At 38.2% G+C, this 18087-nt stretch overlaps 1 protein-coding gene across 2 annotated transcripts; it reads right to left on the reverse strand.

The window, feature by feature from the left end:
- Positions 1-1966: 1966 nt before the first annotated feature.
- actn4 (actinin, alpha 4) lies at positions 1967-18081 on the reverse strand. Of its 2 annotated transcripts, none has more exons than XM_073817916.1 (19): positions 18045-18081; positions 16617-16703; positions 16403-16490; positions 15939-16017; positions 13850-13931; positions 11025-11110; positions 9362-9454; positions 9004-9234; positions 8726-8873; positions 8182-8332; positions 7980-8088; positions 7757-7897; positions 7443-7625; positions 7203-7337; positions 6928-7107; positions 6675-6821; positions 5233-5313; positions 2351-2509; positions 1967-2261 (listed from the first exon to the last, which is right to left on the reverse strand). In XM_073817916.1, the coding sequence occupies exons 2-19, from the start codon at positions 16678-16680 to the stop codon at positions 2103-2105; spliced, it is 2316 nt and encodes a 771-aa protein (XP_073674017.1). In that variant the 5' UTR covers positions 16681-16703; positions 18045-18081; the 3' UTR covers positions 1967-2102. The 2 variants fall into 2 exon arrangements, with proteins under 2 accessions (XP_073674017.1, XP_073674016.1); XM_073817915.1 differs by lacking the exon at positions 11025-11110 and adding an exon at positions 11445-11530.
- Between the last annotated feature and the right edge of the window lie 6 nt (positions 18082-18087).

The raw sequence follows: 18087 nt of genomic DNA on the forward strand, positions 1-18087 counted from the left end.
ATTAGGATACTTTAAAATACCATATGACCTGCTCTTTAATAGAACTTGTATTAAAGACAGAACTTCAATAATTTAAGCTCCAGAGAGACAAAGTCAAATGACTGGGTAAAAACCTCAAGCAAGCAGGGACACAGACGAATAATTCAAAGTGGTAATATTTTATAAGGAAACTTTATGTGTGCATGTGAAATTCACTTTTCATCTTGAGACAGAAAGCAGTTTTTGCAAATTTCCAGTACAGCAGATAACGTTTGATATTAAAGAGTACAAAAGAAAAAAAATCAGAATTCCAAATGCTTTTTATTCAACTTTTGCAGACGTAAGAGCAGGCTTTTGGTCCAAGTCTGTTCAAATCTTCTGAAGCCCATCGGCCCAACCCTATTCCCCTCCCTCTACCCTTAATTTGTTCTCGCTTCAATTCAACACTTTCGATTGCAAATCACCCCCGCCGTTCATTACAGAGCATGGTTGGTATTGGATACATGATTGCATAGATTTGTTAGACAGTAATTTAATTTTAATTAAGACATAATGGAATGTTCATTAAGACTTAAGCTCTCCCACTCCTTCCCCTCAACCTCCAGAGCTGTATGTTGGGTCCCTGCCCCTCCCTGTAGAAAGAGAAAAACGAGTGTACAACAAAAGAAAAGGAAAAAATGAGTGGGAGAGAGAGAGCAACCTGCAACTACCAGGCACATTTGTACTTATGTTCTGACTATATAAAATTCTCTTTTCCACTGTTGATTCAGCAGCTGTGGAGTCATAGGCTCTAGTGGAGGGTCTATGCTGCTCACATCAGCACTGAAGCTCTCACATGGACATTCAGTAATATCTGAGAAACAATTAGAGATGGATGGCAGATGGACATCAGTTACAGTTAATCTACTTGAGTCAGGGAATCAATAAGGGAACGCTGTATGGTTGATTAGGGAAGAAAAAAAAAACATAAATCGACTGGGAATTTTTGTAGCTTCATTCTTCAACCCATCCAAAAAGAAACAGACCAGTAGCTACTGTACTCAAACCTGCCTACAGTACTCCGCAGGGGTGAAACTGCTCGCTTTATAATCTTTGCTTATGACCTGAAGCCCTGGGTAGTCCGACAGTTCTGTGTACTGGAAAATAAGTATGTACAGCGTAGAATCCCGCTAACTCAAAATTGCTGGAGAGGAGAGAAATAAAAAAGGGAGGAAAAAGCTGAGGTTAGATTTTCAAAAAGGGTTCCACCGATCCAGCAAAATGGGCTAAGAGGGCATGTCACAAATTCCCTATCAAAACACTTGAGTTGAGTCTTTCTGTCCATTTTCCTACGATATACAGCCTTGCTATATGCCAAATAACATATTCCAACCCCAAACCAAACCTCCCACCCCACCAACTCTAGCAAGAAAACATCAAAATTAAAACAAAGCAAAATAGCATGTTAACTGGAAAAGCTCGGGCCCTCCCCACCAGGGTAGAGGGTGCAGGTTAAGTGTCTAGGCTAGACTGAAGCCAAAGCTGATTCTTTAAGCTCTCTTTAGTTCCATCCCAGAACAACGTAGTAGGATTTATTAATAATGAACATTTTTCTAATTTGAGCTTAACATCAACGCTTACTGCTGGTGAGAAATCACTCGAGTTCTTTCATAGTACGCATGAGGAACGGAAGAAGATTAAAGAACCTGAGCTGTGGCTACAGTCCAAAGCCACACACCCTCTATTCCCTTGACACTGAATCTGCAATATTAAACTTCTCTCTTTCCTTCTATCCTACGTCTTTCCTTAAGCTCTCCAAGACCGACATGTTTAACACGGAATCAAAAGGTTATCCCTCAATGCGTGGCAAGCTTCATCAACAGTTATTAGCTCTTCCCACAATGCCATGGGTAAGCCCCTTCCCCCAAACATCTATCCCCCCTTCCCCTCAGGTGTGCTATGAAGTCCCATTTCCAACACTCTTAAATATCTTCCTCTTCCTCAGGAGCACTGATCTCGTTAAGGACTGGATGGTTGAGAGAAAGACAGATGTGGCTCCATCCAGCGCTCTCATCTATCTAGTCTGTGAGAAGATCAGCACTGATGCAAGAGAGAGAACTGCTCCGGATTTCTGGAGCTGCCCCTTAGAGGTCGCTCTCCCCATACAGGGCGGTGGAGAAGGACATGTAGTCAAGAGCGCCTGGCACCGCGTCGGGACCAGAGTATGGTGCCATTCGGGCAATGCAGTACTCTGCCTGGTCGGGAGGAAGCTCGCGCCTCAACTCCTCAGCTGTGATGTAGTTCTGAAATAAGAAACAGGCAAGGTATAGGTTGAAGTCCCATACAAGAACTTTGGACACTTTGGACAGATCCCTGGCATGCACTTTCATACCTTGTCTCCGGCAAGGATCTTAAATGAGGCGATGACCTGGTCTGCAGTGTCTGTGTCGGTTGTTTCCCTTGACATGAAGTCGATGAAGGCCTGGAAGGTCACTGCGCCACTGTTATTGGGGTCAACAATGCCCATAATACGAGTAAATTCGGCATCACCCTGAAGAACAGAGGATCGAGGTTAACCCAGATAAACCTGGAGAACCAAAGTTTGAAACCATACGCAAATGAAAGTGAGGCTGTAATGCATTGATTTTAAGACTTGAATAGTCACCTGAATGGTAAACACTGAAGTGCACCGTAGTACAACCCACTGAACACTAGGGCTGCCCTTGACTAAAGATTTTTCTGGTTGACTAGTGGTCGTTCATTTTAAGCATTAGTCGACATATAAATCATAATAATGAGCCTTTAATTGCCTACAAAGCTTAACAAGCACTCAGGTGCACGCTTAAAGCTTTCCACAGCACACCGGCAGAAATAATAATCACAAATATGTCAAGGAAAAACAGCAAGGAGACTGCATTAAAGGTTGTATCAGCGATTTCTAGCCTAAAACATAAAGTGTCGATTTCAGCTTACCTTTCATCACGATCCGCTCGCTGCCTGCCCCATAAATTGTCTGTGAAAAAACCGCGTCTCTCTGGTCAGCCTAGGGTCCGAGATATGCCAAAAAAAAGAAAGTCCACAACACCAAACCCCTGACGCTGATTGGTTGGAACACTGTTTGTTTTTGTGGGGAATGGTTGGTAGTGCCGATTGTTTTTTTGGCATATCTCGGACCCTAGGCTGACCAGAGAGACGCGGTTTTTTCACAGACAATTTATGGGGCAGGCAGCGAGCGGATCGTGAAGAAAGGTAAGCTGAAATTGACACTTATGTTTTAGGCTAGAAATCGCTGATACAACCTTTAATGTTTTAAGAATCTATTGCTAAACTAATGCTTTTTGTTTTCGGCTTAAGATATAAAGTCAGCGATACTGACTCGTCATCTCCACAGCAGTGGATGCACCTGCATGCATGTTTCATACGGATTACATAATCTGAGAATATTTAATTTCCATTTGAATTGGGTCATTTAAAAGTAGACATTTTTATGTCTGTAAGACAAGTATACACAGTGTTTCGAAGTTTCACGCTCAAGTTTACAAAGACTAAAACAGCAGAAAGCACATCATGTTTCTTTTATTTTACAAAAGCGTTTCTTGTTATTGTGAGTGACAAAAAAAAAAAACAGTCTTAACAGAGTATTTTAAGTGCAAACGACCGCACAGGCGCCTGCACCTGTCATGCAGTAAGCGCGCTACTATTTAGCTTCCACACTCCGCACAGACATTTTTTTTCTAGGTTAACATTAGAGTTAGCCATGTAAAGTTGATACTACATACAACTTTAATGGAAAGCCATATTTGAGGTTGATGAATGATAGGTGAGCATTTGGAAGTCCTCCTCGGCGTACTATATTACCACATAGACCAGCGGTTAACGATCTGTCTGTGACTTTGCTAATTCTTGTGAAATTTTTTTAAGCAATTATTAAAATTTTGGTCTACCGATTAGTCGACTATTAGGGGGCAGCCCTACTGAACAACTAACTTTACATTTATCCCTCAGCCCCATTTTCAATTGAGCCAAATTAATATTGCATCTTATGTGCTTGACTATGGTCTATTACCAAGTGGAGAACTCTGGTTCTGGACACCCACAGTTCTGCAGAGTTTGGCTTCAGCATTGATAAACTATTTCGGTAGCTTTCGGTACAGGACTGTGGCTCTCCAAGAGCAGAGTTTGCCATCCCTGGTCTATTAGAATCTATTTAGTCAACATTTATTTCCTTTTACAAATCTTAAAGACTTAGTTCACCCAAAAATGAAAATTATGTCCTTAATGACTCACCCTTATGTTGTGTCTTCAGAACACAAATTAAGATATTTTTGATGAAATCCAAGAGCTTTCTGATCCTACCACACTGAAGGCCTAGAAAGGTAGTAAAGACATCGATAAAGTAGTCCATGTGACATCAGTGGTTCGATCGTAATTTTTTTTTTCCACACAAAGTTTTCTCGTAGCTTCATTAAATTATGATTGAAACACTGATGTCACATGGACTATTTTGTCAATGTTTTTGGTGCCTTTTTGGGCCTTGAAGTGCGAAAGGACCCTTGCTGTCAATGGAAGATCAGAGAGCTCTTGGATTTCATCAAAAATGTATTAATTTGTGTTCTGAAGACGAATGAAGGTCTTACAGGTTTAGAACAACATGAGAGTGAATAATTAATGACAGAATTTTCATTTTTGGGTGAACTGTAAAAAAAAAAGTAACCAATGATATCCAACAAAACAGAATATTTTTTAACAGCAAGCAAAAGCAGGAGTTCAGGAGAAACTGTTGCTGTAGATTGAGAAAGGAGGTAGCAGTACCAGGCTGGTCCCAGTGGAAATGAGCAGTGCGCGGAAATCGTCGCTGTCCATTATCCCCGTGCGCTTCTACAGTTCGCAAAGGGAAGGATGAGAAAAGAAACAGGAAGGATGCATGTGGAAAGCAGAGAATTTGGGAAGATGAAGAGGTTGTACGCAAACAAAAGAGTTCAACAGAGAAAGTTCGTACAGAAGACAAGTAAGAGGAGGGAAAGTTATAGCAAGGACAAGTAAAGAGAACAAAAAGAAAAAGGAAGCAGTGAGAAACATAAAATATGAAAGCAAAACCTTAGCTGACCCACAGAGGGCACCTTTTCAAGCAGCGGCACAAATCAGGTGAGTGAGGGAGTTAGTGAGTGATGGAATGAATGAGTGATGCGGCACACACACACACACACACACACACACACACACACAAACACACGGCAGCCATCGTAACCCTTTCTTCTCTGGGTGTGCTCATACCTGCTTGTCGTTTTCTACGTCGTAACCCAGACTGATCAAACAAGCCTTGAACTCCTCGGCCTGTAAGACACCACTGTGGTCCTGTGGTAAGCCAATCACGCAAGGGGCCGCAGTGGATGAACCAATCAGAGCATGCAGATTAGGGTTGATGATACCGATACGTAATGACACAACAGCACGTGTGGGATGGAGGCAGTGGCATGACATAAAAAAGATGGAGACAAAACATTGAGGATGTCAGACACATGGACTGATGGCTAAACACGTCTAATGAAAGACACTTATGACAGCGAGTGACCTGATTTCTTATTAATGTCAGACAGAACATTCAGATCAGTATATTGGAGAGCCATAATGAAAGCACTACATCGGTTTCTATCCAACATAAACTCTACTCCACTAGACTATATTTACATATTAGGCACAGGTGGCACATTTCAGGTCAGAGGTGTTTGACGCACAGTAAACTTCAGACGTTTTCCCTCCCATTAGTGCCAGAGTAAGTAGAGAAACTGGAGCAAATATTAAAACAAGTCTAACCAAAATTTTAAACTGAGGTCCATTTTTATCATGCATGAATCACCCTGAAATTAAACACAGACATTGACCTTGACATAAGCAGCATGGACTAACTTTTCCATATTATTCTTTATATGGACACTTTAATCCTCTGCAGTGTTGTGTACTTTTAGTGGCCTGCTGCTTAGATATCTTTGCTTACATGGTTGCAAGCACAAAAACCTTATGAATAGGAACAGTTCACTCAAAAATTCTCATGGTCATTTCAAAATGACTTTCTTTGTGCATGTTAGACTCTCAATTCTCATTTACACTTGCACACATTCAATTTTGGAGCAAGACGACAATCATGTTTAACATCAATGATCAGGGTTCGTACAGGCACTGTAAAATGAAATTCCAGGACGTTCAAAGACTTTTCAAGTCTGACTTTTTTGATTTTCAAGGACGTCAATCAGAGATCTTGCTTATCGAACCTGCTCTGAAGTTCCGATCTAAATCAAATGCTTTAAGATCCGCACTCTAAAGAACCATATCATCTCAAATCAGGATTCGGAGCGCTGATCGCAAATGATTTGACTTAGATCGTAACTTCGTCATTTGATTTGAATCATTCAATTTGCAAAATGATTCACAAACCTAAAAAAAAGTAAGTCAAGCAATTTTCAAGTACCTCTTCAAGAATATTGCTATTAATTTTTTAAAAGTCAAATTCAAGTACTTAATGCATTTTAAACACCTTGTTCGAACCCTAAATGATGCAAAACGCCCAATGCTTTCATTAAAAATGAAGCTTGAGTGATCTACTCCTCTACTACATTAACCTTGAATGACTTTCATGCTCTTGCAAATACTTATTCTTTCACCTAATTTAAGCAAAGTCCATTTCACACAAGAGTTAGACATGCAAATGAGTTCCTGACCTTGTCGAAGTGATTGAAGGACGTGCGGTACTCGTGAAGCTGCTCCTGGCTGATGCCTTTAGCATCACGAGTCAGAATCTGGTTCTCGATCTCATTAATGGTGCGGGCAATTGTAGTCAGCAGTTGCTCCCAACCAACACGAAGGTGCTATAGAGGAGTAAGAAACAACACAGTTAAACCAACTTGACCTAAACAAGACAACTATGGCTCTTTTCAACATGGTTTCAAAATTTATGTTTTTGCATATGCATACCTCCATAGTGTAAGCAGTGTATTTGTTGTCAAATATAAGTGCTTCCTGAATGAGCTGGTGGTCTCCCTCCAGTTGGTCAATGTTGGGTTTGTATTCGATAATGCTCTGCTCATACTGACGGAGGTGGGTCAGCTGATCTTCCAGGGTTCCATTCATCTCAATTGATATCCGTCCGATCTCCTACAAACATACCATGGAAACAGAGATGAATAATTTGTTACTTTTCTTCTTCAAACAATAAGATCATCAAGCTACAAAAATAGAGGCGACTATACCTCCATCTTATTTTGGATCCATGGTCCAATCATGTTGGCCTGGTTGGCGAACTGGCGTCTGAGATGGTCATTAGACTGCTGACGTGCGAGTTCTTCCTGAAGAGCCTGATCACGCTGTGGAACCAGTTGCTGCACCTGCATGTTAACACAAGATAGCATCAATACTTGCATACTCAAGTAAAACTACACCCACACACCTGGAGGAAGCGGTGTCTCATTCACAAAACAAACAGATCTTACCTTCTCCCACTTCTTGTCAATGCTTTGAGGGGTGATGGTGGTGTAAGGATTGTTTCCAGCCAGTTTGATGCCATTGTACTGTGCGATTTTCTGAACTTCAGCCTGGATGGCCTGGATAGCTTCCCGCTCTTTATTCGCCTCTGGAAGAGTTGATTTGAACTGGTCGTGGGCCGTTATTAGTCCCTACAGAAAGAGAAAGTAAAAGACGTTAGAGAAAGGATTCTTGCATCCAGCATTTGATTGTTCCCTTCACCTCATTCTGAAACGGACTATCTAGTGAGTCCAGCAACAAAAGGGGAAGCATTTTGCAGTACCTGGATCTCCTCAATGTTGTGTACAATGAACATGTCCTGAAGGTCCTCCATGGCTCCCTCCATCCAGTTGTTGAACGGTGCTGCTCTCTTGGCATACTCCAGGTACAGCTCATCAATAGACTCCAGCTGTTTCTCTGTTCTCTGTAGAGCAGATACACACATAATCAGCATGATAAAATGTATAAACATGCCAGAAAGTGTCTCTTTGAGAACGCATGTGTACCTCGAGAGACTCTCTGCGGCTCTGTGTGAGGGAACCCAGAGCATCCCATTGCTCACAGATCTTCTGACAGCGTGCATTAACGCTCGGGGAGTCGTAGTAGTCCAGCTCGCTATAATACAGACACAGTGGAGTTTGAACATTTTCTCAACTTCCAACCCTTCCGGCCTAAATTTTGTATTTGATTAATTAGCCCTTTTCTCACTTGAGCTCCTGTGCGATGGCGGCAATCTGCTCCACTCTGTCCTGGTGGGCGGCAAGGTCACTTTCGAATGCCTCATGCTTCTTCAGGAGAGCTTTGATCTCAGACAGAGATGCGGTCTCATAGTCCTTCTGTGTTAGCATGGCCTCCTTACCTACAAACAAACACAGATCGATTTAGATCTATAGATATTTTAGACCACATGACTGATCCTTAAGACTTCCGCTCGGCTCTGCATTCAAGAAAATCAAAACACTGATGGAAGAGTCACTTTTCTCAGTGTATAGTGAGAATGACTGATGAATTACTGTAGGTCAGGGGTGTCCAAACTTTGTCCAGTAGTCCCACTGTCCTCCAACCTGCCCCAACACACCTGTCTAGAAGTTTCTAAGATCTTGATTAGCTGGTTCAAGTTTGTTTAATTGGGATTGGAGCTTAACTCTACAGGACAGTGGCCCTCTAGGAACAGGATTGGACACCCCTGCTGTAGGTGAATGTGAATAATTGTCAAAATCATCAAGTTCAGGTGTAGTTTCTGCATACATACCATCTGTCCAACTTTCATGGATGGCTGCTTTCTGACGGAACTTTTCTGCAAGATGGTCAAGTCTCTCCAAACGACGTATCTCATTCAGTAGCCACTCTTCATAGCCTTTCTCGGCTCCTTCCAGTTTATGCCAAGCACCATTAATGTCCTAGAGAGAAAGCAATAACTTGTCAGCCAAATGCCTTTTAGAATTGAACCAATGGTTCAATAAGTGTTTCAATACTAAAAGTCATAAGACTTTTAAGACTTCTGTAACATGTATTATACATGTTTCTTACCGACACCATGCGTCCCTCAGATGGCATAAAGGCTGGTCGGTTGCTCAGGCGGAGTTTGGTCTGCAATGTGTTGAAGTTGATCTCTAGCTGACACTTCTCCTGAACTTTGGGTGGTTTGTGAACTCTACGGTAATCACGGAAATCTTCCAATTTCTGCTGCATTTCTGTCATGGTTTTCTCTGGAGCGCGGTTTTCCAACCACGGGATTGTCCTACGAATCCACTCCAACAGCTGTTAGGAAAAAGCATGCAAATAAATGAATAGAGGATCAATAGAAAACATACTCTAGGTAGTTTAGATAGGTATTTTAGTCTACTTAAATATCACATAAACAACAAACACAATGACATAAACTCACATCGCTGGCCAGTTTCTCATAGTCTTCCATCAGGTGCTCATTCTCCTGATTGACCGCCAACACCTTGCAAATACGATTGGCTGCGGTCTCGGCCTATCACAGAGGAGGACAGTTACAACAGTATCACATCACACATCTTTCTAATTCTGAAATGTTATCCATACATTCCATAAACACTGAACAGCACAATGTTTACTACACTAATATGTAGTGTATACCATATGTTTAAAGTACTCTGATACAGTATACACTTCAATTAAAAAGTATAAAGAAAAAAAAAGTGTTTAGAACTGTAAATGTCAAGATGCTGCTTTAGTTTACACGGGAAAGAAATTTTGAACTATCCAGTATTTAATGGTTTTTGGTTTGGTGGGTTTAGCAAAAAGTGCCTCAAAATCAAATTCAAACACACGCAAACGATGTACTGAGCACACAATAAAACAAAACTCCAAGTGTTGTAAGTTAATAATGTGCTACACACACAATAACATGCGTAAAAAATAGTAAAATGAAATTACTTCACTTGTAAGCTTTTATATACTAATTGACATTTCATGCAAACACCAAAACTTGTTAGTTTCGAAAACGTGTACTCCAGCGGAAAAAAATCCACATGCTATTTGTAAAACCAAATCTGCATTCTCAATTTTTGTATACCACCAGTGGAGGATCTCTTCAGGGTTCTCTACAGCATTAACTAACGCTGAAACACAGAAAGTGTTCAAAACGCTTGTGTAAAATGCTAAAGCACAATTAAACAATTACGATTCTAAGTGTGTGGCTTCACTTCAAATATGCAGCACCAAAACTTTACAGAAAAGTACTGTCCAATCTAAAGGTGGGCTTAACATGACTAACAAACAAATACATGCTTGTGTAGATAGATAAACACAGAACATCTAAGAATCAATACAGCAACCAGAGTGTTTTAAATGTGAGCTATACTGTGAATTGCATTTTGATTTTCATATTTACACTCAACACTGTCCTCAACTGTTAGAAAACTTATCAATGAGTGCAAATATGAAACATCAAACAATGACATTCACCTTTGCAGAATTTAAAGAAGGTTGTGATAGCCAGTAAACCCATTGAGGATATTAAATGACTACAGAACCATTAGAAAATAAGTGCATATGTGGAAAGGGGTGAGAGCAATGGTTTGGGGTGTAGTGAAGCCCAAAGCTGTTATGTATCAAACCCAGTCAGCGGCCTTAACTCTGAAGTCACGTTCACACCTGGTTCAGGTTACAAATTGGATTACCGAAGGAAGTCAATTGGCTACAAATCTGACATTCCAGTAATCACGACTGGATTCTTTCCTCATTTAAGACTCAAATTATTGGAGAGTATTGGAATAAAACAATGGATCATGAAAACAAGGCATCCATCTGGCAGTTTGTTTGAAATATCTAATCCAGAACAAGTCAGTGCCATATGGCGAGCCAACCAGAGGGTAAGCCCATATGAATGAAAATGCTCTTTATCTGACTTTATTACATTTGTGTATATTATCCAGAAGGGTTAGCTTATTAGGTTAGCTATTTTGAAACAGCTAACCTATTATGACATTATCAACCAATATTAACCATGCTAGTACTGACGAGAAACCAGGTATGAAGGCACCTTTAAGGCCAACAGTCAGGGTTCAAAGGTTTCTCACCTTTTGAGCACCTGAGAAGGCGTGATAGAAACAGGAGACGTAGGTCATAATAGCCTTCTCATCCGGCCGCAGAGTGCCCACGATATCTATAGCAAGGCCAGCGAAAAAAGAGAGAGAGAAAGAGACAGCAGTGAAGCAAAGCAACCCAAAGCCTGTGTGTCCCCACTGAGAGAGGAGGGGATGGTTATGCATTTTACAGGCTCCCCATTCAAAGGGAAATGGGGTTTGGAATCCTATGTTATAACCTTGGCAACCCGCAAAGTGAGAAAAAGAGCCAATCCGCTGTTGAGAAAAGAGTTGTAGGCCAAGGGAGGATGGGTTAGGACACCAGCTCCCCTCTTTGGTTATTCCAGCACTGGTGGAAAAAGCCATGCTGAAGAGGGGATGATGAGGGGTCAAGAGTTAGGGGTCATGGGGTACCTTCTGGGCTCCAGAAAAGGCATGGTAGAAACTGGACACATAGGTCATTATGGCTTTCTCATCTGGACGTGCAGTGTTCACAATGTCTGCAGGGAAACAAGAGTTATACACACATGCACATACACAGACGGTACAAACGGGACTCAAGCACACTCGTACACACAATGATAATAGGCGAGTCTCATACTTTTGAGTATGTAGTAAGGCAGTATGCCAGTTTCTAGAGACTACATCACTGAATTGTATCTTGATGTCACAGATCCATTCACTCCACACACGGTTTCAATTTGTACGTGAGCAGTAGCATCTACATAATTTCATTACTACTAAAACTGACCACATGACTGAATATAGCCTTCTCTACTATATAGTATGCCAAAAGCGGTATGTCAAATGAATAGCTCTCGAAGTACGGATCAGATTTAGAAAATCCATTGGAAGCAATATAGCATCCAGGCACTTCTACAATCTACACACTAATTCTAAGGTCACATACTATTTAGAAAAGACAGCATGCAAAAGAGCATTCAATTCTTCTCTCATCAGGAATAGTAAATCAAATATAGTGTGCTACAAGTGCATGGACTGTATACTATAGTTTAGGACACAGTAATTGTAATGTCACATACTATTTAGGACAGATAGTATGCAAACTGGGATTCAATTCTCTTTTTATCAGAAAAGGTATACCATTCAGGCACTTTTAGCGTACTACGTTTGACATATTATGATTTGAGACAATAATTCTAATGTTACATACTAGTACATCAAAAGTAGTGTTGTAAAATTGCATGGATTGAATATGATCCTATGATATAGGACAGATTAATTGTAATGTCACATACTATTTAGGATTGAAAGTATGCAAATTGGGATTCAGTTCTTCTCTCAGCAGAAAAAAAGTGTACCATCCAGGCATTTTTAGCATACTAATTTTGACGTACTATGATTCGGGAAACACTGATTCTAAAGGTTACATACTATTTAGGACGGACAATTTGCAAATTGTGATCAATATAGTGGACAATCCACACACTAATTCTAAGGTAACATACTAATTAGGATGGATAGTATGCAAACTATTATTCCACTCTCCTCTCATCAGGAATAGTTCATCAAAAATAGTGTGCCGTAAGTGCATGGATAGTATACTATGATATAGGATGGATTACTTGTAAAGTCACATACTATTTAGGTTAGGATGTATGCAAACTGGGATTCAATTCTCCTCTCAGCAGAAACAGTATACCATCCAGGCATTTTTAACATACTATGATTTGAGACAATCTAATTCTATTTAGAATGGATAGTATGCAAATTGTGATTAAATTTCGCTCTCATCAGAAATAGTACACAACTCATGTACTAATTCTAAGGTCACATACTATCTAGAAAAGATAGTATACAAATTAGTATTCCATTTTACTCTCATTAGGAATAGTACATCAAAAAAAGAGTGTGTTAAAAGTGCATGGATGGTATACTATGAAATAGGACGCAGTAACTGTCATATACCATTTAAGATGGATTGTACACAAATTGGGATTCAGTTCTCCTCTCATTAAAAAAATACATCAAAACTAGTATGCTACAAGTGCATAGATGAAATACTGTGGTTTATGACGCACTAATTTTTTGCATACTGTTTTCTATGTACTAAGATTTGGAATGCACTTATTATAATGTCTCATACTATTTAGGATAGGAAGTATGCAAACTGGGATTAAATTCTCCCCTCATCTGAAACCGTATACAATCCAGGAACTTTTTGCATACTGTTTTCTATGTACTAAGATTTGGAAAGCACTTATTATGATTTCACATACTATTTAGGATGCATAGTATGCAACTCCTCCTCTCATCAGCGATAATATACCAGCCAGGCACTTTTTGCATTCGTTTTTAGGACACTAATTGTAATGTCTCATACTATTTAGGATGTATAGTATGAGACTTGGGACTCAGCTCTCCTCTAATCACAAATAGTATACCCTCCAGGCAATACACACACACACACACACACACACACACACACACACACACACACTCCAGTGCAGCAGGTTGAACAGTGATCCTGGAGAAATCATGCTTGAGGGAGAAACAACATAATGCTCAGGGATGTTACCATGGTGACACACTGTTTGTGGAAGACATTAAGTGTGGGCGTTTGCACTGTCTGTGTGTCGGAGAGCAGGAACAACTCCTGGAAATACAGGGCATGTGCTGACATGCACAAAACACACACACGCTTTAATAGAGCAACTCATTCACTCACTCTTCCACTCACACACACACACACACACACACACACACACACACACTTACAAACATCACCACACTTCTAACTTCATGCCCAGACACACAGACAGTGATGCACACACAGAAAACGAGAGAAGAGCTCATACCCTCTGCATCCAACATCTTGGGGATGTCAAGGTATCGCTCTGCCACTTCGAAAGCGTTGTTCAGATTGGTCACTGGGTCATCCTGTTAACACATAAACAGTCACTCGAACTTTTCCAGCACTACAATTTCTAATCAACATCCACAAATTTCTATAGGAATAGAAACATCCATCTTTCACAAAGTTCTACAACATCCGCCACTCCCTTGAATGTTTGTTTATTAAATAATTTGGCTGATTTCACCATGCTATTTTGGATGGATAGTATGCAAATGCTCCTCCCATCAAAAGTAGTATACCATCCAGGCACTTTTAGCATACTATTTTTGGAACACACTAACTTTATTGTCACATACTATTTAGTATGGATAGTATGCAAATTGGGATTAAGTTCTCCTCTCATTAGAAATAGTACATCGAAAATAGTATGTTAAATGTGCATGGATGGTACACTAAGATTTGGGACACACTAATTTGAATGTCACATACTACTTAGAATGTGAGTTAGTATGTTAACTTTAATTCAGTTCTCTCTTCAGAAACAGTATACAATCGAGGCATGTTTTGACACTGTGATTTGGGACACATCTTTTTTTTTTTTTTTTTAAATGTCACTTACTATTTAGTATGGGAAGTATGCAAACTGGGAATAATTTATCCTCATTAGAAATAGTATGAAATCCAGGTACTTTCAGCATACTATTTTAAGAATAGGGGTGCACTAATTGTATCCTAAGGATAGTAAGCAAATCGAGTTATCCTCTCATTAGAAATACACCATCAAATATAGTATAATAAAAGTGCATAGATGGTATATTAAGGTTTTGGAACACACTAATTCTAATGTAGGAATCAGTTCTCCTCTCATCAGGAACAGTATACCATCCAGACACGTTTTTCATACTATTTCTGACATACTGTGATTTGGGTTGCACTATTTTTGTGTCACACACTATTTAGAAAGGATAGCATGCAAACTGCGAATCAAATCTCCTCTAATCAGAAGTAATATACCATCCAGGCAGTTTTAGCATACTATTTTTTATGTACTAGAATTAGGGATGCACTAATATTCATACATTTCAACGTCACATACTACTTAGTATGGATAGTATGCAAATTGGAATTTAAATGTTCTTCTCATTAGAAATAGCACATCAAAATAGTATGCTAAACCTGCCTGGACGGTATATTATGATTTAGGATGCCCTAATTATAATGTTGCGTACTATCCATACTAAATAGCATGTAACAGTACAATGCCACATACTATTTAGTATGGACAGTATGCAAACTGGGCTTAAATTCTTCTCACATTAGAAATAGTACATCAAATACAGTATGCTAAAAGTGCATGGATGGTATACTAACATTTTGGATGCACTAAACATCAGAGTATGCACACTGCAATTCAATTTTCCTCCCATCAGAAACTGTATATTATCTAGACACATTTTGCATACTATTTTGGACATACTCAAGATTTAGGTCAAATTAATTCTAATGTCACATATTACTTAGTATATAAATTACTTAGATACTACTTGGCATGTGAACTAGGATTCAGCTCTCTTCTCATCAGAAACAGTATACCATCCAGGAACTTTTATTCTTAGGAAAATACTATTTTTGATGTACTAAGATTAGGGATGCACTAATTATAATATTGCATACTATTTAGGATGGACAGTATGCAAATTGGGATTCAGTTGTCCTCTAATCAGAAATGGCATACCATCTAGGCATTTTTGGCCTATTTTTACAAACTAAGATTTAGGACGCACTAATTCTAATGTCACATACTATTTAGAATGGATAGCATGCAAAATAAGATTCAATTCTCATCTCACCAGAATTAGTATATCATCCAGGAACTTTTTGCATATTATTTTTGACATACTAAGATTTGTGATGCGCTAATGTCACACTACTAAGGATGAAGAGCATGCAAATTGGGATTCGGTTTTCATCTTAACTGAAATAGTATAACCAGGTACTTTCAGCATACTATTTTTGTACTTGTCATACTATTTCCCCAAAACGTTTACAGATTGCATCTCAGCCTTTTTGTTTTCTTATGAGATACTAACCTTTCTCAGCTTGTCATAATCGATGAGCTCTGGTCTGTGTCTGTGGATCAGAGCATTGAAGGCGAGACCATCCTTCCAGCTGTCCAGAAAGAGAAAAACAATGTGTGAGTGAAAATAGCTATGTTATATTTCTCTCATTTAACCAGCAGAGGGCGCCACTCAAACCACAGCTTAGAATAAACTTTCCCCTATTTCTGCATTCATGTCAGTTTAGGACTTGTTAAACTTTGACAAACAACAGTAACAGAACTTTGTTTGCAAAATGACTGTGCAATTGAAATATTTCAGATTCAAATGCCATCTTTTATCCATCCTCTTTAGCTACCATTGATCATTTGTTTATTCAAATGCACCCATAACTCTGCTTTATGCAAAAACCACCAATCAAAACCACATCAAACACACCCTGGGTCAGACAAATATAGTTTGTAGATGAAAGATCAACATTAATATGCATTCCAAACCTGATATGGAAGTTCTGAACGTTGACGTTCTTGTAAGGAGCCGTCTTTCTCTGACACCAGAGCAACAGTCCTTCTTTAGCGGAGGTTTCTAAAGAGAGACAAACAGCAGAAACACTCATTAAGTTTGTTTGGTTTTGTTCTCTGAAGTATGTTTGATTATGCTGTGCAGAGCTGTTCCTAAAATGTCTAAAAGAATATGGAGGTTAAATTATACCCTCCACTGAGATGTCCTGGATGGCGAAGCGGAGGATGATGGTCCAAATCATTCCCAGAGTCATCTTGGCATTTCCATCCACGATTTCTGCGAATGCAGACAAAACAGTTAGATGTTGAAAGTTAAAAAAAATATATAAAATCAATATAAGAATTTATATATTTTTTTAAAATGAATATTTAGTCGGCAATTGCTTATATATATATATATATATATATATATATATATATATATATATATATATATGTATATATAAAAATTTGAAATGTTAAATTTTTATTTGCTAGTTTTAAATCTAAACAAAATATTAATTAAAATAAAGCTAAACAAAAATATAAGTCAAAAAGCTAATTATTAAAACTTACACTAAACTAAACGTTGTTGTATATTTTCAGTTTTCATTTTAATTAAACAGAAACGCACGTTTTTATTTAATATTAGTAGAACTACAACTGAAAAAAAATTGAAAAGACAAAATTAGTTACTAAAACTTAAAATTACACTAAAATCAAAATGAAAACTGAAAATATAAATATGAAGGTAAATTAAAAACTTAAATACTATATGTATATTATAATCATATATTAAAATCATAATTAATATCATGAATTATTTATACTAAAATTAAAATGAAAACTGAAAATATAAATAAAGGTAAATTAAAAACTGAAATACTATATGTATATATTATATTCATATCTTATTAAAATCATAATTAATATCATAATTATTTATACTAAAATCAAAATGAAAACTGAAAATATAAATATAAAGGTAAATTAAAAACTGAAATACTATATGTATATATTATATTCATATCTTATTAAAATCATAATTAATATCATAATTATTTATACTAAAATCAAAATGAAAACTGAAAATATAAATAAAGGTAAATTAAAAACTGAAATACTATATGTATATATTATATTATATTCATATCATATTAAAATCATAATTAATATCATATGAATTATACTAAAATCAAAATGAAAACTGAAAATATAAAATAAAAGCAAGTTTAAAACGTAAAATAAATTCTCTCTCTCTCTATACACATTTTTTGTTTTCGATTCTAAAAATGAAAACATAATATTATGTATATTATCCATATTATTATTTATTTAGGATATAGGACAGCCGACAGAAGGAGGAATCGTGGACCCTGTGAGTCAAACTAACATTTAAAAAAAATAAAAACCATAGCAAGACAAATATTAGCAATAAATGCACAGCAATCTCAAACACAGACTCAATCTCAGAGACAGACATTGCGTCAACATGAAGGAGGACCGAAAAGGTCACAATTTCCCAAACACACACGCACTCAAACATCCACAAGCCTTCAGGTCTGCTGTGGGATCTTCATCTGGCAAGAAAATACTGGGAGTATCTTCAAATACAGAAGTGAATGTGTCACGTTTGTACCTTCTGCGCCGATGGACACCAGTTTGACTCCTTTGCTGGCGAT

The sequence above is a fragment of the Garra rufa genome, chromosome 14 (genome assembly GCF_049309525.1).
Source record: "Garra rufa chromosome 14, GarRuf1.0, whole genome shotgun sequence".
In the NCBI taxonomy this organism is placed as follows: Eukaryota; Metazoa; Chordata; class Actinopteri; order Cypriniformes; family Cyprinidae; genus Garra; species Garra rufa.